At 34.9% G+C, this 26,529-nt stretch overlaps 1 protein-coding gene across 1 annotated transcript in view; it reads left to right on the top strand.

Moving 5' to 3' along the window:
• The window catches only part of DACH2 (dachshund family transcription factor 2), a 749,278-nt gene that overhangs the window by 545,811 nt on the left and 176,938 nt on the right, over nt 1–26,529 (top strand). Inside the window, exon 4 of the mRNA XM_053891350.1 lies at nt 5,731–5,862. Coding sequence (XP_053747325.1) covers nt 5,731–5,862 — 132 coding nt within the window. The remainder of the gene's footprint in view (nt 1–5,730; nt 5,863–26,529) is intronic.

The raw sequence follows: 26,529 nt of genomic DNA, 5'->3' as shown, positions 1-26,529 counted from the left end.
AGAATTACCATATGTTTCAGTAACTCCATTACTGGGTACATACACAGAGAATACAAAAACACTAATTTGAAAAGATATATGCACACATATATGTATTGCAGCATTATTTACACTAGGAAAAATATGGAAGTAACCCAACTGTCCATTGATAGATAAATGGATAAAGAAGATGTGATATGGATTATTAATCAGCCATAAAAAAATAAAATTTTGCCATGTGCAACAACATAGATTGGTCTACATGGCATTATGCTAAGTTAAATAAGTCAGAGTAAGACAAATTCAATATGATTTCACTTATGTGGAATTTAATAAACATAAAAAATTTAAAAAATGTGAACAAAGACAAAAAACAGAGACATATAGAACAAACTGGTGGTTTCTGGAGGGGAGGAGGTTGGAGGGATCAGTGAAATAAGTGAAGGGGATTAAGAATACACTTATGATAAGCATTGAGTAATGTATACAATTGATTAAGAATACACTTATGATAAGCATTGAGTAATGTATACAATTGATGAATCACTATATAGTACACCTGAAACTAATATAACACTGTACATTAATTATACTGGAGTTTTAAAATAAATAAAACTACAAAAAAAATAAAGTGTGTTTCTTCTACACAATAAAAGCATTTTTATTTTTATTTTTTAATATGAAAAGTATTGTCAAATTGGTTTCCATACAACACCCAGTGCTCATCCCAACAGGTGCCCTCCTCAATACCCATCACCCACACTCCCCGCCCTCCCACCCCCCATCAACCTTCAGATTGTTCTCAGTTTTTAAGAGTCTCTTATGGTTTGGCTCCCTCTGTCTCTAACTTTTTTTCCCCCTTCCCCTCCATTTTTAAAATTAAAAGCCAGAACTGAACCTAAGTCATGATGAGAGATGATTCTGTATACATTAAAAATGACCTAACAGATGTTGTAAGTAAAATTAAAAACATGAAGGAAGACAACTTCAGTGGAAAATTCCATGTGGATTCTATAAATGAGCAAATATAAATACCTTTTCCCTAAAATTGCCAAAACTTTTCATTGTAAAATGTATATATTTCTAAATAACTGGAGTAGAATTGAGAGTTAGATGAAACATAAGTTAGTTAGATATGAGAAATCGAATAGTAAAGTACAGAATGTTGAAACTACTTATGAAAAATCTGGAACTCCAAATATTGCCTTTTAATTTTGCATAATATCATCTACACACGTATTTGGCTATTTAAAGATCAATATTAATAATAGTTTACATCTATATACAGTTTACGTAAAACATATTTAATATATAATATCAATTAAACATCAGAAAATTTCTACAAAGTAGTTCAAACTAGGCTTGGATCATTGAAATAAGTATATATATTACACTATGTACAAGACACATTTATTTTATATCTATACGATATTATATATCATAGATAAAAACAAACAGAAACACAGAATAGTTTTTACATAACGGTGACTACTGCATTTTTCTATTTTATTCAAAATTAACAAAATAGAGTAGTATATTTGGCACTGAATCAACAAAATAACGCTCATTGAGCTCATATATTGTTTCTGGCTATATGATAGTTTCTCTAATACACATTATCTAAATTAGTTTTCCCAGTAATTCTAAAGGAATTGAAAGTTGTCTCATTTGGCAGATAGGGAAAGTGAAATAAGTAGACGTTAATATCTTGGGCCATTCACATAAGTAATGGTGGAACCAGAGTTCAAGGCAAAAGTTTTCATTATAAGCTAATGTTTTAATACACTAGCTTACTTCAGGATACAATGTTTCAAACTATATTTTTTAAGTAAAAAACAATTCCTGATTCTGTTTTAAGAAATTACATTTTTAAAATAATACTCGTATTTGAGATGTTTTTGATGACAGGAAAGGTACTTTTTATAATGATATTTGGTTACTTTATGTGTGCTTAACATTTGCCACGTGAGGGCTGATACAAATGTTACCAATATTTGTAGAAAATAAACGATTATTCGTGTTTGCAAAAACAAACTTATTTTTTAAGCTTTTATTTAAATTCTAGTTAGTTAACATACAGTGTAATATGACTTTCAGAAGTACCATACAGTGATTCAATACTTCCATAAAGCACCCTGTGCTTCACAAGTGCACTCCTTAATCCCCATCACCAATTTAACCCATGTCCCCACCCACTTCCCTTCTGGTAACCATTAGTTTCTTCTCTATAGTTAAGAGTCTGTTTTTTGGTTTACTTCTTTCTATTTTTTTTCCTTTTGCTTGTTTGTTTTGTTTATTAAATTCCATATATGAGTGAAATTAAATTTTGTCTTTCTCTGAGCAACTTGTTAGCAAAATACTTAGTTTAATACTCTTAGCATAATACTCTAACTCCATGTATGTTGTAAATGGCAGGACTTCATTCTTTTTTAAGGGTGAGTAATATTCCATTGTATAAATATGCCAAAACTTCTTTATCCATTCATCAATAAATAGTTTGGCTATTGTAGATAATGCTGCTATAAACATTGGAGTGCAAGTATCCCCTTGAATTAGTATTTTTGTATTTTGAGGTAAATACATAGTAGTTCAATTGCTGAATTATAGGATAATTATTTTTAACTTTTTGGGGAACCTCCATACTCTTTTCCAGAGTGGTTGCACCAGTTGCATTACCATCAACAGTGAAGAGGGTTCTCCTTTCTCCACATCCTCATCAACACCTGTTGTTTCCTGTGTTACTGATTTTAGTCATTCTGATAGGTGTGAGAAAATATCTCATTGTAGTTTTGATTTGCATTTCCCTGTTGATGAGTGATGTTGAGCATCTTTTCATGTGTCTGTTGGTCATCTGTATGTCTTCTTTGGAAAAATGTCTATTCATGTTTTCTTCTCATTTTTTGATTGGATTATTTGGGGGGGGTGTTGAGTTTTACCAATCAAGAAAATTAAAAGGCAAGCTACAGAATGGGAGAAGATATTTGCAAATTACATATTCAATGAAAAGTTAGTATCCAAAATACATACTTTTCTTAATGTCCCCAATATCATATTTTTCCTTTTTCTATATTTTACATGTTTATTTATTTTTGAGAAAGAGCAAGTGGGGGAGGGGCAGCAAGAGAGGGTGACGTAGAATCTGAAGCAGGCTCTGTGTGGTCAGCACAGAGCTCAACATGAGGCTTAAACTCACAAAGTGTGAGATCATGACCTGAGCTGAAATCAAAAGTCAGTCGCTTAACTGACTGACCCACCCAGGCACCCCCTCCTTTTTCTATTGTTTTGAATATAATTTCAGGAATCATTCTTCAAAATCTGAGTACAATATTAGAAATAAAGTCTATTACATATTAAGCTTGCTTGATTTTTTTAAAATATGAAATTTATTGTCAAATTGGTCTCCATACAACACCCAGTGCTCATCCCAACAGGTGCCCTCCTCAATGCCCTCCTACCCCACATCAGGGATAAATGGTCTTAGAGCCCATTGTTATGGGATTAGTCTTCCCCATATGAGCTCTTTGGTGTGAGGGCTCATTGCCCTCTCTGTGCAGGCAGCTCCATTGCTTTTCTGGGTAACCTCCCTCCATATTTCTGACCTTCATAACATTTCATATGCAATCTCTTTTCTCTATTTAGTTGTGGAGTTTGATCTATTATCCTCTGGATTGACTTGGATGTGGATGATATCTAGTTGTAACATGGGATGGGGTCAGCTCAAGGGTGTCCTACTTTGCCATCTTCCCAATCTATTTCGTCATTAGCTGTTGTTTGAGATACTTCAGTACTTTAGCAAATATATCCAGGTCCCATCAGGAAAGTTGAATTTTGCTTTATATCTCCCTCTAAATACTTGACCTATGACACTTAACTGTGAGACTATTTCCTCATCCTCAAAAGGAAGAGATTGAACTAGGTAATTCTGAAATGTCTTTGTAATGTTAGCATATTTTGATTCTTTACTACCTTAATATTATTTTCTGAATTTGCTGATATTGTTTTCAATGATATCATACAGATAACATTTGGTTGAAAAAATGCATAGATATTGGAACTTTCTATCTTTTCTATGAATTAAAAATATGTGGGAACTCTTGCTCATTAATTGTCTTAGTGTCATTGCATAAGACACATTTTATCTGGAATTCTGCCTATAACATATTTTGCTGACTTTTGTTTTTCACAATACAAATCTATATATTGTTCACAAAAATCTACTACTTGCACTACCAATAATTAAACAACAAATAATTTAATAATTGTCATACTCAGGATGCAGTCTGGATTAATAGAGTAGTTGATGTAAATTCTGGACACTTTTCCTGATACGTCTTGGGTTATGAGGCACTCAGCCCTGGCAGTCCTTTGGTTTATTTAAATCATTCCCATCATATTTTCATCCTAGAGTTACCCTTTGATGGTGGGCAGGTCATTGAGGGTCTGGAATTCTGTAAAGCTAAATATGGCAAGAAAATCTCTGGGATCACCTATATAATGTACAAATGTATATCTTCAATTCTGAAACTAAAGCAATTTCTTTCAGATTATTTCTTTGCCATAATTTATAGATGGGCTAATGTAGTGAAATGTTCACTTCATTTGGAGTTTTCCATGCATTGTAAAGAGTACAGGATGGCAAAATAGAAACTTATTGATTATCCCAATACCTAACACAGTTAGATATTATAGGCTTTACTTACTTCCCCTTACACCTTTCATAAGGGTAAACCCTAACCTTTAGAATAAGATTCTTGTGATGATGGCAGTGATTTTCTTTTTACCACAACTAATATATGTCTTATTTTCCTTGATTTGTATTTGCATGGGAGAATAGATTTAATTGAATTCCAAAAGGCTGTGTTTTAGTTTTTTCATTTTTTCAAAATTTTATTTAAATTCTAGTTAATATGCATATGCCTGCAATACACACTGTGTTTTAAATTGGCCAGTTTTTTTTTTCCTTTTTGGCCCATGGCACCAGTGCACCAATAGATGGTTAGGAATTTAGACAGTATATACAAATAATTAAGTTGAATTCAGTAGATATTTTGGAGGACATTACTGGAGTATGGCTTGTTCCATTTTTAGTATACATTTTCCTATATGTCTTTATGATACTGCCTGGTATAGACTTCCTAGGAGAAACAGTTTCAAATTTAAGCACTCAAATTTTCTCTTTGAGTTTTTTATTTCTACCTATTTATACCATTATACAGAGTTTTAAAAAATAATTGCTTCATATCAATACAAAAGAATGTAATTATACTACAGGGGGTGGTATACATTCAGAGGTTTCATGCCATGTTTTCATTTATTTGGTCTCTCAATGTAAAAGCATAAGGAAGGTAAAAGGTAGAAAGAGAATCTGAAATAATCCTCCCCCATCTTTCCCCCTCACTTCTAAGATAATTCTCACAGCCAAGTCAGTTCATCCTTTAGCAGAAGTCCCTACAGTAATACTCACTGGAAAGTATTTTCATCAAGTATTTCACAGATTTTCTTCTGACAATATTATTTTAGATGGAATTTAATATACATTTAATGATTTTTTTTGAGTTTTAAACTGTCCATTGTAAGATGTAGTAATAACAGGAGTTGAAAATTACTTTGCTAAAGGATATTATTCATAAATTAAACATGGGTTTTCTTTTGGCTTGTGCTATGCAGAACAGACCCGTTAAACAAATGTATACAGCCTTCAGTTACATTAAGAAATAGTCCCCATTATAAAAGGAATGGTTCTGATTTTAGGTATAACAGCTGCAGCCATGGCTGAGACAATGAAGCTGCAGAAGATGAAGCTTATGGCAATGAACACTCTTCAGGGAAATGGAAACCAAAATGGGACTGAATCAGAGCCTGATGATCTTAATTCTAATACAGGTGAGTGTCTTCAGGATTACAAGGCAGGTGAGTCTTACTAAAATATTCTGAGATTGGAGAGAGGAGGGATGAGGGAGAGAAGAGAGAATCACTTGTATATGTTGATTAAAAGCAGTTACTGCAGAAGAATGCTTAGCCCTCCCTCTAGTACAGCGAAACTAGAAAAACATTACAGGTTATAATTACATTCCAGGAAACATTCAGTTATCTTCATTTTTTTGGTAGTGGAATTAATTACTAATTTTTATAGTGCTATTTTACCTTCTGCCTGTGAAAGGATGTTCCCTTCAGTTTCAGCCTATGCTTCTTACTTCAGCTTTCTCTAAACAATCTGCCACTTAGAGGCATGTCTGAGAATCCACCTTGGCTCAGCTGCAGTCACTTTAGGTGGAGTGCCACCTCCTTAGCTAAGTAAAGGTGCTGGCATACTTAAGTCATTGGAAGGGGCTAAGGAAAAGAGGTAGAACAAGTAGAAAACAAAGAAAAAAAGGAAGGAATAGAACAGAAAGAGGCCTGTGGAGTGGAATATACCCTCTCTTCTTGCTATTTGTTTTTCCTCCTTTACCATGTGATAATTGTACTTCAGTTTTGATCATAAGACCACCCCTCAGATCTCTTTTGGAAGTAACTTGGATTTTAACTATCAACATGCATTAACGGATGCATAAATAAATGAAAAAGTTTTAATTTTAGTGGAAAATGAGAAAGGGCAACCAAAAATGGTCTTAGGAGCCATAGGTTTCCAAACTAACTCTGCAGCTAAATTCAATGTAATGTGATAGACATATTGGTAGCAGTATTATCTCTGTTCTTTTAGGCTCCTAAAAGTGTAAGCATGGTTGAGTCTTATCTTGGAGGGGAAAAATGTTAATTAAAGAGGGAAATAATTGACTCAGATCAGTAGGATAAACTACCTTGACTTTAATATAGCATAGCTCTACTCATCTAAAATTGAAATGATCATGGCGAACTATAGAGTGGGAGTTGTTCTTCAACCAGTTCTCACATTCAGGAATCAATGGAAAAAAATGCATTCTTTTACTGAATTTGTTTTAGCTGGAAGCAACACATAGATAATACTAAAATTAAAACTAAACAAAGAACAACAACACTAAGGAGTTACCAGTTATTAGGTACTAAGTATCTCCCATGTTTCTTCTTTAGTTCCAAACATTTTTTATGTAGATATAATTAGAATATAACATTGTGTACGCTTAAAGTGCACAATGTGTTGGTTTCTTATACTTATATATTGCAATATAATTAAATGATAGTGTTAACTAACACCTCCATCACGTCACATTATTTTTTGTGTGTGTGGTGAGAAACGGTAAGATCTAGTATCTTAGCAACTTTCAAGTGTATAATACAGTATAGTTAACTATAATCTCAGTGTTGTGCAGAATTTATTCATCTATCTTTTGTGTTACTTAATTCTTACCAAATTTCCAGAAGGAAAAGCATTTTCAATACTCCCATATGCAGATCAGGAAACACAGGCACAGTATGTTTCAGCTTTACTCATACTCAGGAAGATAGAAACTAGCAGAGCTATGTTTCAGTCTCCTGTCTGGTTAAGTCCAAAGTCTGCTTTATTCACATTATTCCTCATCTTTAATGCTGTTTTGTAGCAGATATTTTATTTTATCATTTTTTTCAGATAAAAGTTGTTTTTATGACGAGGAGACACTGATAAACTGATAATCAGTTTACTAATCCTAACACCTCTTACCTCATACTAGCTTTCAAATCTTACAGTGTCTTACAAGTGACCAACATTTGACAGGAAATATCTTCTATATAAAGATTTTTGTACCAATAAAAATTACTGGGAGTTCAAGCAGTAATTTCTTCCATGCTTTTCTTAGGTATACCAGTTTATGAAAAATATTTTGGACAAAAATTTTATGTTGTTCCTTTTTTAACAAGATAACAAAAATATTTTGAGAAATATACTGGTAACCTAATTTCTGAATTGATAAGTAGTTAATTTTCCTGACTAAATATAATGTGGCCTACCTCCAAATATCTGTCATTGTGATAAAACAAAGTATTAGGTTCCCATTTATGTATAATGTTATACTTGGAGCTATAGAAATGGAATTAGAGTAGTCACTGTGTTTGACCATGCAGAGATTGAAATCTATCTGTATCTTGACGTAATGAAGGTAAGTAGATATAAAAAATAATGATAATGATAATGATGGTGATGGTGATGATGATGATGATGATGATGATAGATATTTAAATGAGGAAGTCCCTGAGAATTTCTAAGTCTATAAATGAGCACTGCTGCCATGTGCATACCTGAACACTAGATTCTGTTATCAAGAGGGATCCCCATGGTCATAACTTACCCATATAGGGGGAAGGGAGAGCAGGAGGACTTCAGCAGTATTTGCCACTGAGGACTACAGCAGCTCTCTTTGTCACCACAGACACCCACAGATTTGTCTGACAAACAACCTCACATTCACTTCAAAAGGTAACCTCACCTGATGGAATTTCACAAAATCAACACTGCCCTGCCCTCCTCATTCCTAGATCTGGAGCTGCCATTGCACTCTCCTAAGGCCAAAGCTGCCACACCACAGCCAGCCAATGTCTTTGTAGCCACCTGCATGTGAAGGTCTTTTCCCACTGAAGTGAGTCCATAAGGTCTGAAAGAGCTGCCTATTGCCTCAAATGTGCAGACAGAAATGCAAACTCATATAGAACATGAAACATCGATAACTATCACCACCAAAGGAACAAAATAGTTTTTCACTGACCCCAAAGACATGGAGATCTATGACTTACCTGACAAATTTGACAAATCCAAATAATAATTACATAATAATTGTTTTATGAAAGCTGAATGAATTATAAGACACGATTAAGCAACTCAAGGAAATCAGTAAAACAATACATGAACAAAATGAAGAGTTCAACAAAGAGATAGAAATCAATAAGAGAATCTAGCAGATTCCAATCTGGAATTGAAAGATTCAATATCGGGCATGATCAATCAGAAGGAAGGAACTGTGAACTTGAAGATAGGTCGTTTCAAATTTTCCAGTCAGAGAAGAAACAGGAAAAAAGGAAACAAAGGAAAGAAAACCTACAGGATTTATAGAATTTCAGGATTTATTGTTTTTCTTGCACTGATAAATGCATCATTTGAGTCCCAGAGGGAGAAAAGAGAAAGAATGAGGGGAAAAGTTTATTTAAAGAAATAATGAATGAAAAAAAAATAAATCTAGGGAAAGAAATTAACATCCAGGTTAATGAAGCTCAAAAATCCTCGGGCTGCTGGGTGACTCAGTCAGTTAAGCATCCAACTCTTGATTTTGGCTCAAGTCATGATTTCACAGTTTGTGAGTTCAAGCCTCATTTCAGGCTCTGCTCTGGCAGTGCAGAGCCTGCTGAGGATTCTGTCTCCCTCTCTCTGAGCCTCCTCTGCTCACGCTCTCTCTCTTTCTCTTTTTCCCTCTCCCTCCCTCCCTCTTCCTCTCTCTCTCTTTTTCAAAAATAAACTTAAAAAATCCTTAAATATTATCGATCCAATGAAGACTACAATGAGACACGTTATAATCAGATTATCAGAGGTCAAGGACTGGGCAAGAATTTTGAAAGTAACAAGGGAAAAACAATTTGTTATATATGAAGAAATCATAAAATATAAGTGAATTTCTCAGCAGAAACTTTGCAGGACAGAACAGAATAGGATGATATATGTAAAGTACTAAAAACAAATTTCATGCTAAAAATACTGTAACTGGAAACATTGTATTTTAAAAAATAAAGAAGTATCCAACTATTTATTTCAGCTCATGTCATGATCTCACAGTTTGTGAGTTTGAGCTCCCCATATGACTGCACTGACGGTGTGGAGCTTGCTTGGGTGTCTCTCTCTCTCAGACCGTCACTCACTCTCTCTCTCTCTCTCTCCAGATAAATAAATAAATATTTAAAAATAAATAAAAACAAAAAATATAGAATAGTTTTTCCAAAATAAACAAAAACTGAAGGATTTCATCATCACCATTAGAATTGCCTTAAACACATGCTTAAGGGAGTTCCTAAAATTAAAATTAAAACACACTAAACATCAATTTTAAATTATAGAAATGCATAAATATCACTGGTAAAGCTAAATATATAAATGAAGATTAATGTACTACTGTAATGGTGCATAAATAATTTTTAAACCTAATATAAAATTAAATGATAAAAATTTGTTAATGAATACATGATATAAAAAGAAGCAAACTCTGACTACAGAAAGTGTGTGGGAAAGTAAAAGTGGAGAGTTTTTTATGTAATAGAAATTAAATTGATATTAACTTAAAATAAAAATTGAAAGTACATATTTTATACACACCTACTTTAAACAGAAAGTAAAAAGCTATGATAGATACACAAAAGATAAAGACAAAAGGATCAAAGAAAATCACTCATAAAACAACCCAACAAATATCAAAGAAAGGCGGCAAGAGAGGAAGAGAAGGATAAAACAAGTATAAAACAATAACAACAAAACTATTAACAAAATGGAAAGAGTAAGTCATTACCTATAAATAATTAATTAAATGTAAATGGGTTAAACTCACTAATTAAAAAGCACCAAGTGGCTGAAAGGATTAAAAAAAAAAAAAGATCCAGCCAAGTGGGATGTATTCTAGGTTTGCAAGTGTGGTTCAATATTAACACAACAATCAATGTGATATATCACATTAACAACCCTGGGTTTGGCATCAGCTGTTCATCCTTTATGGAAGAAGATGAGTGCTCAAAATTTGTAGACACCATGTTCCTTACCTGAATGGCCTATATGGCAGTGTGAGTTCCCTGTGGAAGAAGATCTGCACACAAAAATAGTTGTGTGCTTTGTAGAGCAGACCAGGATGCCTCTGATATCCTCAGCAGAGACAAATCCCCTCTGGCAAAGTACCAGATCCACCTTGTTAAAATTGTGCACCCCTGCTTCCAATTCTGTGTCTCCCTCTCTCTCTGCCCCTCCCCCGTTCATGCTCTGTCTCTCTCTGTCTCAAAAATAAAATAAACGTTAAAAAAAAAAATTAAAAAAAAAAATTGTGCACCCCACCCACGATATTCAAGAGCAGGAGATGTAGTTGACCTTCCTAACACAGAGAAACAGATACAGAGAGTTAGACAAAATGATGTAGAGGAATATTTCTCAGATGGAAGAATAGGACAAAACCACAGCAAGAGATCTAAGTGATATGGAGGCAAATAATATGTCTGATAGAGAATTTAAAGTAATGATTATAAGAGGAGGGAAAGGGGAAGTGGCAAAGGAGTAGGAGGAATCTTGGTTCTTCTAGTCCCATGAACACAACAAGACAACAATCAAATAATTCTAAATACCCCAGAAATCAACCTGAAGACTGACGGAACAAACTCCATATCTACAGGGAGAGAAGAAATCACTTCAAAGAAGGTAGGAAGTATAGAGACATGGTTTCTGGGAGAAACATGTTACAAGTGCTGAGAAGGGGCAGGAGCTGTAGTCACAAATAAAGGTGCGATATAACAGAGCATACAGGGGAATGCACAAGGAGAATATTTCCCCAAAGCCATTAGCTGAGAAAAAGAGAAGAATTGATTTTCATGAGTTCTTGTAACCATCAGGGCTTAAAGAATGGAGTTTTTTTTTGTTTTTGTTTTTGTTTTTTAATTTTTTTTTAACGTTTATTTATTTTTGAGATGGAGAGAGACAGAGCATGAACAGGGGAGGGGCAGAGAGAGAGGGAGACACAGAATCTGAAATAGGTTCCAGGCTCTGAGCTGTCAGCACAGAGCCTGACGCGGGGCTTGAACTCACGGAGTGTGAGATCATGACCTGAGCTGAAGTCAGACGCTTAACCGACCAAGCCACCCAGGTGCCCCAAAGAATGGAGTTTTAAATGTTAGTGAGCCCGAGTGGCTCAGTTGGTTAAGCGTCCAACTGTTGATTTTGACACAGGTCATGATCTCACGGTTCGTGGGACTGAGTCCCATGTCAGGCTCTGCACTGACAGTGTGGCCTGCTCGGGATTCTCTCTCCTCCTCACTCTCTGCCCCTCCACCAATTATGATCTCTCTTTCTCTAAAAATAAATAAATAAGTTTAAAAAAATCAGTGGACTTTGCTTGGATACAACCCTGAGGACACTGCCTTATTCCTGGACAGAAAGCAGTCAAACAATCTGTGAGCAGATGGCATGGACACGGTGATATGAAGTAGGCCTGGGAAACATAAGGGGGAGACTATTCCTTCCGTTGAAGTGCATCCCTGAAAGGCAACATTCTAGAAGTCTCTCTGGGAACAAAGAAAGTGGTTAGCTTCATTTCCCTCCCTTGGCCCTCAACATATAGACAGAGCCACAGACTTGAACCAATGCAGTGCCCTCAGTGGCTGCCTAACTTGTTTAGATCAAGTACCACAATCTTTTCCTCTGGACAGAATTCCCCTATCAGTCAAGACTCCCTCAGGGGGCCTCTTCACAAGAAGACGAGCAGAAAACCCTGCCTAAACCGTGCCTCCTGACCAGATGTTCTTCAGGACTTCAGTTCTAGTGTAAGTAGTTCAGGATTCATTTCACAAGCATATCAGAGCACACCTAATTAAAACTCTCCACATTCTGGTCCAGGACCAAATATTTCCCACTGCAGTCAAAGAGAGTCTCTACAAACAATTGACTTGAAGGATGGAGCAGCCAAAACATAACAGCGGGGGGAATACAACACATACCAGAAATACTCCTTAAAGTGCCAGGCCCTAGAAATTATATGTCCTCCTCTTCACAAAACCATTACTCTCAGGAAAAGGAAACATAATGGGCTTTTCTGAGACAGAGAAGAAGACAGAGACTTAAACAAAATTCCAAGATGGAGGAATTCATCCCAAATGAAAGAAGAAGATAAGGTTGCAGTCAGAGATCTGAGCAAAACAGATATAAGTAACATACTTGATGAAGAATTTAAAGCAAAAATCATAAGGATACTCACTGGGCTTGAGAAAAGAATGGAGACTCAAGGGAATCCCATACCACAGTGATAAAACTGTTAAAAAAGAATAATTTAGGAATGAAAATGCAATAACAGTTTGAAAACAGGCTTGATGCAAAGACACAAGGCTGGAAGATGTGGTGGTATGAATAATTGTTATAGAAGATAAAATAATGGAAAATGATGAAGCTGGACAAAAGAAAGAAAAATCATGGAAGACAAGAATAGACTTAGGGAACTCAGTGATTCTATCAAATGTAATAGCATTTATGTTATAGGAGTTTCAGAGGAAGAAGAGAGAGACAAAGGGCCAGAAAATTTATGTGAGGAAATAAAAGCTGAAACGTCCCTAATCTGGAGAAGGAAACAGATCCAAATCCAGGAGGATCCAAAATCAACAAAAGTAGACCCACAGCATGGCATATTGTAATTAAATTTGCAAAATATAGTGATAAAGAAAAAGTCTTAAAAGCAACAAGACAAAAGAAGTCATTAACTTACAAGGTAAGGCACATAAGTCTAGCTGGAGATTTCTCAACAGAAACTTGGCAAGCAAGACAGGAGTGACATAATATATTAAAGTGATAAATAAGAAAAAATCTTCAGCCAAGAATGATCTATACAACAAGGTTATCATTCAGAACAGAAGGAGAGATAAAGGGTTTCCCAGACACACAAAAACTAAAGGAATTTGTGACCACTAAATAAGTCCTACAGAAATATTAAAGGGGACTCTAATTGGAAAGGAGAAACCAAAAGTGGAAAAAAAAATAACAAAAGAACAGAGGAAATCTCCAGAAATAATGACAAAACATGTACTAAAATGGCACTAAAAACATCTATCAATAATTACTTTGAATTTAAATGGAATTACTGTTCCAATCAAAAGACACAGTGAATTGGAATGGGTCAAAAAAAAACCCAAGATGCAACTACATACTGCCCACAAGAGACTAATTTTAGACCTAAAAACACCTGCAGATTGAAAGTCGGGGGAAGAAGAAACATATACCATGAAAATGGACATCAAAAGAAAGCCAGAGTAGCAATATTTCTATCAGACAAAGTAGACTTCATTTTTTGAAGGTGGTGGGGGGACAAGTGAGTGAGGGACAGAGAGAGAGAGAGAGAGAGAGAGAGAGAAGCGGGTCTCACCTGAAGTGGGGCTCATGGTCACCCGATATGGGACTCAAACTCATGAACTGTGAGATCATGACATGAGCTGAAGTCAGATGCTTAACTGACAGAGCCACCCAGGCACCCTAGACTTTATTTTTTAAAGAAGTTTATTTACTTATTTTGAGAGAGAGAGAGAGAGGCAGAGACAGAGACAGAGACAGCGAATGAGTGGGGGAAGGGTAGAGAGAAAGATACAATCCCAAGCAGACTGCATGCTGTCAGCACAGAGGTGGGGCTGGATCCTAGGAACCGTGAGATCATGACCTGAGCCTAAGACAAGAGTCAGATGCTTGACCAACTCAGCCATCCAGGTGCCCCCAGACAAACTAGACTTTAAGCCAAAGACTACAACAAGAGATGAAGAAGGGCGTATCATAATTAGAGGGACTATCCAACAAGAAGATCTAACAATTGTAAATATTTTGCAACCAACATAGGAACAGACAAATGTATAAAACAATAACAAATATAAAGAGAACGATTGATAATAATACAGTTATCGTAGGGTACTTTAACTTTCCATTTACTTCAATGGACAGACCATCTAAACAGAAAATCAACAAGGAAATAATGGCTTTGAAGAACACACTGGACTAGATGTACTTAACAGATATATTCAGAACATTTCATTTTAAAGTAGCATAATACATATTCTTTTGAAGTGCACATAGGACTTCTCCATATTAGATCACATACTAGGTCACAAATGAGGCCTCAACAAGTAAAAATAGAGATTATATCATGCATATTTTTGACCACAATTCTATGTAACTTGATGTCAACTGCAAGAAAAAAATTAAAAGATCACACAAACATGGAGGCTACACACCATGCTATTAAACAATGAATGTGTCAACCAGGAAATAAAAGAAGAAATTTAAAAAATACATGTAAACAAATGAAAATGCAAACAAAGAGGTCCAAAACTTTTGGGATGCAGCAAGAGTTGTCCTAAGAAGGAGGTTTATAGCAATACAGACATATAGGAAATGGATAAATTCCTAGAAAAATATAAACTATGAAGACTGAAATAGGAAGAAATAGAGAACTTAAACAGACTGATAACCAGCAAAGAAATTTAATCAGTAATCAAAAATCACCCAAAAAATAAAGTCCATGGCCAGATGGCTTCAAAGGTGACTTCTACCAAACATTTAAAGAATTAATACCTATTCTTCTCAAAATTCAAAAAAAAAAAATAGCAAAGGAAGGAAACTTCCAAATTCATGTTCTGAAGCCACCATTACCCTGATAACAAAACCAGATAAAGACTGCTGAAAAAGAGAACTATAGGCCAATATCCCTGATGAATGTCTATGCAAATATTCTCAATAAAATACTAGCAAACAAAATCCAATATTACATTAAGAATAATTTCAAAATAGATGAAAACTAAAATGTAAGACTTGAAAAAAGAAAATATAAGAAAAAACCTTCTTAACATTGATCTGGGCAATAATTTTTTTGGTTATGACACCAAAAGCACCAGCAAAAAAAGTAAAAATAGACAAATGTGATTTCCCAAAACTAAAACGCTTCTATACAGCGAACAATCAACGGAGTGAAAAGGCAACCTATGGAGTGGGAGAAAATATATGTAAACTATATATTTAATGAGGGGTTAAAATTCAAAATATATAAGAAAATCAAACAATTCTATAGCCCAAAGAAACCCCAAATAATTCTGGTAAAAGTGGACAATTTACCTGAATAGTCATTTCTCAAATGAAGACATGCAATCACCAACAGTTATTTGATATGGTGCCCTACTTCACTAATAATCACAGAAATGCAAGTCAAAACCACAAGATACCATCTCATACCTGTTAGAATTGCTATTATCAGAAAGACAAAAAGATGACAAATATTGGCAAGGTTTTGGAGAGAGGGAATTCTTGCACACTGTTGATAAGGCAAATTGGTACTACCATTATGGGAAAGAATATAGTGGTTCTTCAAAAAATTAAAAATAGAGCTACCTTATGATCTAGCAATCTCACTTATGGGTATATATCCAAAGAAAATGAAATCAGGACCTCAAGATAATATCTACATTTCTGTGTTCATTGCATTACTGTTCACAATAACCAAGATATGGAAGCAATTTAAATACCTTTCTAAAGATGAATAGATCAATAAAAGTGTGATATATACTGGAATATTATTCAGCTGTAAAAAATACAAATCCTTCTATTTCCAACAACATAGATGAACCTGGAGGATGTTAAACTAACTGAAAAAAGCTAAATGCAGAAAGTCAAATACTACATGATCTCACTCACATGTGGATTCTAAAATAGTCAAACTCATGGAAGCAGAGAATAGCGGTTACCAGGAGTTGGAGGGTGGGAAAATGAAGAGATATCAGTCAAGGTATACAATATTTCAGTTATGCAAGATTAATAAGTTTTGGAGATCTAATGTACAACAATGTGAGTATAGTTAACAATACTGTATTATAGACTTGAAATTTGCTAAGATCTTATGTATTCTCACTACAAAAAAAAAGTAAAAAAAAAAAAAAGAAAATGCTAACTATGTTAGGTGATAGGTTAATTCACTTGATTATGGGATTATTTCACAATGTATATGTATATCAAGTTATCAAGCATATATCTTATATATTTTTTGTCAATTATACTTCAATAAACGTGGGAAGAGTCTGCATAAATGACATCTCTACTCACTGAAAAATAATAATCTACAGTTTTACAAGTGATCATTTGCAAGTGGAAATTTATATCAAGAATTTTAGATCTGAAATTTGTTTGATAATCCAAGGAGTAGTATGTCCTTGATGCTTTTTGGGTATCCTACCTCAGGACTTAAATTGGTTATGCTCTTTAATTGTTTGAGATCACACACTGAGCGTGACTTCTCTTGTTTTGATTTCCATGGTTATAACCTTTTGATTTACTTTAGTGCCTTCCAGAAAGGGAAAGAAACAGGTAGATATTGACAAGGGAGCTATCAGTTAACAGCATTTAGGGTCTTGTTACTATTTATGGGCATGGTATTTCTGAATGTTTGTGGTTCAAGTAGAAATGGGAAATCAGACATTCAAACCAAAGGTAAGCTAGGTATTGGAGGATCACTAAGGCTCTATTTACAAGGTAAGTACTAGATCCAAGTCAATAAAAATCAGTCAGTGAAGTAATAATATTCAATCAAGTGGGTTGTGAAGATATATTTTACAGGAAAACATATTGCATCTTTCATATTATTTGTGTGGTGACCTAGATTCTGAACGTTCAATTATGATCTAAGTTGGTTATTTTCAGCTTTGGTTACACAGAATTCCAGTGGTATAGTTGAAGTGACTAACAAATGATAAGACATTTCCTAAAGGTCCAGTATTTGAGTGCAATGAACAGTATGGATAATGACCATTAATAAACCACTCCATTAGGGATTAGAGTAATTCTTGAATATGATTATTTACTAAATCAGTTTTCATCCACAATGTATAACATTCCAATAATTAAAAAGGCAATACTATGGGAAGAAAAGTAAAAGAATAACTGGCTTTCAAAAGCTTATGATCTAGGAGAAGAAATATAAAAATGAATCAATATATAAATGACTATACTCTGAAATGGAATGGATTGAAAACAATGAAAGAAACAAAGTACTGTGAGAATATAGATAAAGAGGAAATTTCTTATGAATAAGAGAATCAGAAAGAAATTAAAGTGTAGGATGAGACATTTTAACTGGTCTTTGAAGGATGTGAGAAATGGGAAAATGGATGGCCTTGAATGATATGTAAGGAGATTATACAGTGAATTCTCCAGGACATTCATTTTCAAATTGTGGTTCTCAGATCCCTCATCCTTTCTCTAGGAGTTGGATAAGAGTTGTGGATTTGGCTTGAGGAAATATTATGTTTAATAACTTGGAAGTTTTGATTAATTGCATTCTTAGATTAGCTATAAAGCACCCGTTACTGTCTTACTGATTAGTATTTTTAAAATTAAATTTTAGAGTACTAAGTGATTTTAACTAATTAAGTGCCACCCCATCATTCTACAGATGATGCTTGGAGGAGAAATGGGCTTAGTTTTGGTGACACAGCTAGATAATGAAAGAGTTGACACTGATCTTTCTGTTATAAAGTTATGCTCCAATGTTTGAAATGATTTTCCAGTATAGTATAAAGAATGTAATGGAATTTCTTTCATTAACATTGAGTCTCAATCAATAAGCCTAGATATGGAGATGTAGCTGATAAATGAGACTGTCCTTAATTTGGCCTGCCCAAAGTTCTATTTACAAGGTAAATCCCAGACCTCTGTTCAGAACGTGACCTGACCTCACGATCTACTATGGGCAGTACTATTTTGACAATATCTCTTACGGGTTTTCTTTCTTGACAGTATTTTTTTTCTTCTAAATTAAGTGTGATGCAGAAAAGAAATTTTTGTAGTTCTGAAATTGGGTCCAATTAATGATGCCTTAAAATATGCTAGACTTGCAAATATTGCAAATAATGGAAAATGATTTAGAAATTTCTATAATTTTTAAAGTATAAGCTCAAGGACTTAGATCTCAGCTCTCAAATCAATCTGACTAAATGCTCTTATTTTTCCCTACTGGGCAGGATTTGTTCTTATAAGGTAAGTTTTTAAATAGACATGAATACTCTCTCTTCTTCCCACTTATCTGTGGTCATGTGAACATTTTAACTTAGAAAAAGATTTTTGACACTTATAAACCATTTTAACAGTGATCTATATAACCAGAAAACTAAAAAAAAATGAAGTTTTTTTTTTAATTTCAAAAAGAGCATGCTCTGTTTTAAATGCCACATTGTGACAAGCTTTTATTCAGTTTCACCATTGTTATCAGTTGCTACGTCCTCAGAGATAAAATTAAGGCAGCTGTAAAAACATATAATGTTCAATTAAGTTTTTGTGTTGGTGTTAGTATGTTTATCTGTCTCATCATTTAAAACAAATCATAATTTATTTTCTCTGCACATTCCTCATAACTTCTTATTCCAATCCCTACATTGCCTGCTTGACTCTTGCCATTTATTTGTGGATATCTTGTCTTTTGTTTGTGGTAGGTTTTGTCAAAATGTGGAATGAAATATCATTTTCTTCATATTTACACTCAACAGGAAAATGTGCAGAGACATAACATTTTCCTAGAGGGTATGAAATCAGCCATTGCAGATTATACTCTTCAAAACACAACTAGGATAGTCATAAAGCACATATTCCATAACAAAATGTAATTTCCAAGTTTATTGACATATCTTGAAATAAGCAGGGCAGGAAGCCTGTATTTAGTTGATATGTTTGAATGTGAGTTAATAGGAATTTTCCTTCTGTTAATTCTTATAACACCTTCTGTTTGGTTAAAATTCGTATTTTTGGATGATTCTGAAAGAGAAGAGATAGGAAATAACATGAGACTTAAAAAGGAAAAACAAGCATAGACTTTAGAAAATTCTTAGGCAAAAACATTTTCTCTTTTAAAAATAGACCTATAGTTTCTTTGATTCAAGATTTTGTTTAGTAGCTTCTATAATGGCTGCACCATGACTTTGCATCAAGATTTCACTATGAATAACAATCTGTTCATGTTTCATTTAGCTCCAAATGAGAAATTCTGTATTTTATTGTTTTAGGAAATTAGTCTGTGTACTATTGCTCCTGGAGCTTTATAATGAATCACTAAAGGTTATGGCTGTGGGGGAGTTTGTGGGAAATATATACCTGAATTATTATAATTATAGCTGTCAAATCAGAAATATAGTTATACAGCAGCAGGTGTTTTTGTTCTTTTACTATAACAAAGACTTTGAGGGTTGCTTATTTAGAAATAAATGGAAATAGAAATAAGTGGAGTATTTTTCAACTACATTGCTTATTTCAGGAAGAACTGTGCACAGTGACTTCCTCTGGAGAATCCACAATGATAACCATGTAAATCTTTATCCTCTGAGTCCCTGCTTGTTCCGATTTGTATGTTGATTTAGCTTCTGAGCAGATGTTGAATATTTTACCTTTTAGAAAATATAACTTATTATGGAAAGAATCAAAGTATATATGGTTGATTAACCTGCAAAGTTTAATTAGAAAATCCCCAGTTACCTTCATTCTTTATGTTATCCAAACACCTCATTATATAGGAGCAAAATGTTTCTAGAGAATCAAATGAAGCATGCTTTTTTTATTTGATCCTGATTCAAGGAACTGTTTTTGGCTTTTCTCATAGAATTGTAAACTTTAAGCATTCTACCTGTCTTACTTTCATGCCTATCTGACTCTTGATATCATCTCAGGTCATGATCTTGCGGTAGTGATCTCTTGGTCTTGTGATGAAGCCCCGTGTGGAGGTGAGCGTGGAGCATGCTTGGGATTCTCTCTCTCTCTGTCTCTCTCTCTTCCTCTCTCTCTCTCTCTCTCTCTCTCTGCCCCCCATTTGCACTCTCTCTTTCTCTCTCAAAAATAAATACACTTTTTTAAAAAGAATGTAAGCCAGAATAACCCATTTTTTAAAAGTAATCTCTACACCCTACATGGGGCTCAAACTCACAATCCCAAGATTAGGAGTCACATGCTTTCCCAACTGAGCAAGCCAGGTGCTCCCAGAACCCATTGTAGTTTTAAAGACCCTTCTCAAAACTTGTTCCAGGCATAAGCAGCTCTGAGTAATGGAGAATTATTATGTTTACTCTTAATAAATCACGTAGCAGATTAAGAACTTGTTCTGTCAATGTTATTAAGGCAGTTTGTATAAAAGCATGTTCAGGTTAAGCCTAAGCATTATCTTTTTTTCACAATGAATAGTTTGAAATGATGTGATCTTTCCTTACAGATCTTATTTTTCCAGCTGTAGTCATTCTGTGTCTTTATTCTTAATACTTTTCTCCCATCCTGCCCCCAAGTAGACTATGTTTAAAATTTTTTTAATGTTTAGATTTGAGAGAGAGAGAGAGAGAGAGAGAGAGAGAGAACGAGTGGGGGAGGGGCAGAGAGAGAAGGAGACACAGACTAGGAAGCAGGCTTCAGGCTCTGAGCTGTCACCACAGAACCCAACATGGGGATCAAACTTACGAACTGCAAGATCATGACCTGAACCGAAGTCTGATGCTTAACTGACAGAGCCACCCAGGCGCCTATCTTTAAAAAAAAAAAAATTAAGTTTATTTATTTATTTTGAGAGACAGAGTGAGCAGGGAAGGGACCGAGAGAGAGAGAGAGAAAGAGAGAGAAAGAGAGAATTCTAAGCAGGCTCTCAATGCAGGAGACCAGAGCCCAATGCAGAGCTCAAACCCACAAACTGTGAGTTCACGACCAGAGCTGAAACCAAGAATTAGATGCCCAACTGACTGAGCCACCCAGGTGCCACCCAATTAGATTATCTTTAGACCAAAGGGCAGAACTCCATGTCTTTAAATTTTTTTTGAGTTTATTCATTTGTTTTGAGAGAGAGAGAGCATGCCAGCGGGATAAGGACAGAGAGAGAGAGAGAGAGGAGAGAGAATCCCAAGCAGGCTCCACACTATTAGCACAGAGCCTGATATGGTGCTCAAACTCACAAACTGTGAGATCATGACCTGAACCAAAATCAAGAGTTGAATGCTCAACCGACTGAGCCCCTAGGTGTCCCTAGAACTCCACTTCTGAGGAAGGATCTAAGTAGTGTTGAATTTACTATCTTGGTTCCTACATGTTATGCTCCTTAAGAATTTCTGTGTTTTTATACATTAATTTTAAATATGTATTTCTGCTACAGTTTTGTTCTGTGATTTTGAACAAGTCCCTTTCTATTTTTGTACTGTAATTACAATGAAGGAGTCTGAAATAATCATTATGGTTTTTGAACTCTAATCATCATTCTATGATACTTGAACATCTTTTTTCTGTCCCTATTATCTGCTTGTATTATTTATACTTAATGGATACTCTCCTGAATCCAATGATCTGAAATTCCATCATTTATTTAACACTTAAAAAAATTAATGTTTATTTATTGTTGAGAGAGAGAGAAGGAGAGAGAGAAAAAGAGAGAGCATAGGTGGGGTAGGGCAGAGAGAGAGGGAGACATAGAAGCCGAAGCAGGCTCCAGGCTTTGATCTGTCTGCACAGAGCCTGATGCGGGTCTTGAACCCACTGAAGGCGAGATCATGACCTGAGTCGAAGTCGGACACTTAACCTACTGAGCCACTCAGGTGCCCCGCCCCCAATTTTTTAAAATGTTTATTTATTTTTGAGAGAGAGAGAGAGAGAGAATGAGCGGGCGAGGGGCAGAGAGAGAGGGAGACAGAATCTGAAGCAGGCTCCAGGCTTTCAGCTGTCAGCATAGAGCTTGACATGGGGCTCGAACACGCTGAAGGCGAGATCATGATCTGAGCCAAAGTCAGACGCTTAACTGACTGAGCCACCCAGGCACCCCATATCATTTATTTCTTATTGTGTCTTACATTTAGCAATGTAACTTCAGATTCTGAACTCATTGTCAGAGTTTTGGTCTAGTGTCACTTGGTTAAAATGTCCTATATTCGTGTTCAGGACACTGATACAAATGTTTGTCTGCCCTTGAGATCTAGGAGATATTTTGTATCATTTTCCCAAACTGACATTAATCCATGGATGATCATTCTTTGAGTGCTCCTCTCCTGCCTTCTGGGAACTCTCTCTAGCCCTGTGACCTGCCTGGATTTTCCACACTTTATTCATGAGCCAATTATTTAGATTGGTCTCAAAAACCTTGACAAAGTCAAAATAAATTACATCTATTGCTTCCCCTCTATCCTCAGGCTGTCATTCTGTGAAAGAAGGAGATTAGATTTATCTAACAAGTCTTGATCTTTAGGAAGTTATACTGGGTATTACCCACCATACAGTTCTCTTCAAGGTATTTTCAAATTGATTTGCAGCATCTTCTAGGAAACACATGTTTTCCTTACAGATGAAATGCAAACAGGTGAAAAAAATAAATGCCAACAGGTGAAAAGCAACAGAAAATGATAATGTAAGCAATAGCTCTTGAACTAGACCAAGAAAAATAAAATTTTAATTCCTTTATCTAAAACCTTTGGAGGAATTATTGTAAATGAGTTGTTATGTATATGTTACTTGGGAGATTGTGTTCATAAATGGTTTTTACAATAGCTGAATATTGGTATATTTTATTTTTAAAAAGGTCATTTGTAGGGGCGCCTGGGTGACTCAGTCAAGAGTTGGACCCTTGATCGACTGAGCCACCCTGGTGGCCCTGGCGACTGCTAGTCTAATAATTCATTGTACTGTATGAATTTGTCTATTTTAGACATCTTATATAAGTGCAATCCTACAAAATGTGACCTCTTAGGTCTGGATTTTTTAACTTGATAAAATGTTTTTATGGCTTTGTAAGTTTCTAATTCTAGTTAATTAACATACATTGTTATATTAGTTTCACGTGTACAATATAGTGATTCAGCAATTACATACGTCACCTGGTGCTCATCATGACAAGTGTTTGACTTAATCCCCATAACCTATTTAACACATCCACTAATCACTCTCTCCTCTGGTAACCATCAGTTTGTTCTCTATAATTAAAAAAAAAATGTTTATTTACTTTTGAGAGAAGAAAAAAAAATGCATGCATGTGAGGTAGGGGCAGAGAGGGAGACAGAGGATCTGATACAGGATCTGCCTGTAGAGCAGAAAGCCGAATGCAGGGCTTGAGCCCATGAACAGTGGGATCATGACCCAAGCTGAGATGCTTAACTGACTAAGCCACCCAGGTGCCCCTGTTCTCTATAATTAAGAGTCTGTTTCTTGGTTTGCCTCTATTTCTCTTCTTCCCTTTTCTCATTTGTTTTGCTTCTTAAATTCCACATATGAGTGAAATCATATGGTATTTGTCTTTCTCTGACTTATTTTGCTTACATTATACTGTCTAGATCTATCCATGTTGTTGCAAATGACAAGATTCCTTTATGTCTGAATAATATTGTAGTGTATATGTATATATCACATCCTCTTTATGTATTCATCATTAGATGGACACTTGGGCTACTTCCATATCTTGATTAGTGTAAATGATCCTGCTATAAATATAGGGGTGCATGTATCCTTTTGAATTAGTGCTTTTTTATTCTTTGGGTAAATACTGAGTAGTCCAATTGTTGGGTCATAGGGTAGTTCTATTTTTAACTTTTTGAGGAACTCCATACTGTTTTCCAGAGTGGCTACACCAATTTGCCTTCTCACCAACAGTGCAAGAGTGTTCCCTTTTCTCCACATCCTCACCAACACTTCTCTTTTTTTTCTAAATATAATTTATTGTCAAATTGGTTTCCATTCAACACCCAGTGCTCATCCAAACAAGTGCCCTCCTCAATGCCCATTACCCACTTTCCCCTCTCCCCCACCCTCCATCAACCCTCAGTTTGTTCTCAGTATTTAAGAGTCTCTTATGGATTGCCTCCCTCCCTCTCTGTAACATTTTTTCTCCTTACCCTCCCCATGGTCTTCTATTAAGTTTCTCAAATTCCACAAATGAGTGAAAACATATGGTATCTTTCTCTGCCTGTCTTATTTCACTTAGCATAATACCCTCCAGTTCCATCCACGTTGCTGCAAATGGCCAGGTTACATTCTTTCTCATTGCCAAGTAGTATTCCATTGTATATATAAACCACGTCTTCTTTATCCATTCGTCAGTTGATGGCCAACAGACACATGAAAAGATGCTCAACACTTCCTGTTCATTGTGTTCCTTATTGTTGATTTTAGTCATTGTGACAGGGGTGAGGTGATATCTTATTGTAGTTTCGATTTTCATTTCCCTGATAATGAGTGATGTTGAGCTGTGTCTTTTTCATGTGTCTTTTGACCCTCTGGATGTCTTCTTTGGAGAGATGTCTGTTCATGCCTTCTGCCAATTTTCTAATTGGATTGTTTTTTGAGTGTTGAGTTTTATAAGTTCTTTATATGTTTTGGATACTAAACCATTGCCGTATATGTCATTTGCAATTATATTCTTCCATTCTATATATAGGTTGAATTTTAGTTTTATTTATTGCTTCCTTCACTGTGCAGAAACTTTTTATTTTGATGTAGTCCCAACATTTTAGTTTTTCTTTTGTTTCCCTTCCCTTAGAAGTATGTCTGGAAAGAAGTTGCTATAGCCAATGTCAAATGAATTACCGCTTGTTTATTTTCTAGGAGATTTATGGTTTCAAGTCTCACATTTAAGACTAATCCATTTTTTATTTATTTTTGCATATGGTGGGAGAAAGTGGTTCACTTTCTTTCTTTTGCATGGTGCTATCAAGTTTTCCCAACATCATTTGTTGAAAAGACATTTTCAACATCATTTGTTGAAAGGACATTTCCTTCCTGCTTTGTTAAAGATTAATTGATCATATAATTGTGCGTTTATTTCTGGGTTTTATATTCTGTTTCCTTAATCTATGTGTCTATATTTGTGCCAGTATCATGCTGTTTTGATTACCACGACTTTGTAATATAAAGTCTGGAATGATAATGTCTTTACCTTTGGTTTTCTTTTTCAAAATTGCTTTGGCTCTTTAGGGTCTTTTGAGGTTCCATACAAATTTTAGAATTGTTTGTTCTAGTACTGTGAAAAATACTTCTGGTTTTTTGATAGGGATTGAATTAAATGTGTAGATTGCTTTGGGTAGCATAGATATTTTAACAATATTTTTTCTTTCAATCCATGAACATGGAAAGTCTTTCCGTTTATTTGTGTCATCTTCCATTTCTGTCATCAGTATTTTATAGTTATCAGAGTACAGATCTTTCACCTCTATGGTTAGGATTATTCCTATTTATCTTATTATTATTGGTGCCTTTGTAAAAGAGATTGCTTTCTTAATGTCTCTTTCTGTTGCTTCATTATTGGTGTATAGAAATGCAACAGATTTCTGTACATTGATTTTGTATTGGGACTTTACCTAATTTATTTATTAGTTCTAACAATTTTTTGGTGGAGTCTTTTGGATTTTCTATATAAAGTATCACGTCATTTGCAAATAGTATAAGTTTTACTTCTTCCTTACCGATTTAGATGCCTTTTCTTTCTTTTTGTTTTCTGAATACTGTGACTAAGACTTCCAGTACTATGGTGAATAACAGTGATGAGAGTGGACATCTTTGTCTTGTTCCTGACCTTAGGGGGATAGCTTTCAATTTTTCCCCATAGAGGATAATGTTATCTGTGGGTTTTTCATATATGGCCTTTATCATGTTGAGTTATGTTCCTCTAAACCTACTTTGTTGAGGGTTTTTTATTATGAATACATGTTGCACTTTGTAAATATTTTTTTTTCTGAATCTATTGAAGTGGTCTTATGGTTCTTATCATTTCTCTTATTGATGTCATGTATCACATTGATTGATTTGTGAGTATTGACCCACTCTTGCAACCCAGGAATAAATCCCTCTTGATCATGGTGAATTTTTTTTAATGCATTGTTGAATTCTCTTTGCTATTATTTTGTTGAGGATTTTTTGCATCTATGTTC

This window comes from Panthera pardus, unplaced genomic scaffold, assembly GCF_024362965.1.
Source record: "Panthera pardus isolate Hobbes unplaced genomic scaffold, ASM2436296v1 HiC_scaffold_27, whole genome shotgun sequence".
NCBI classification, from domain to species: Eukaryota; Metazoa; Chordata; class Mammalia; order Carnivora; family Felidae; genus Panthera; species Panthera pardus.
Note: the sequence above shows the minus strand (reverse complement) of the source record. Positions and strands in the feature narration are given on the sequence as shown.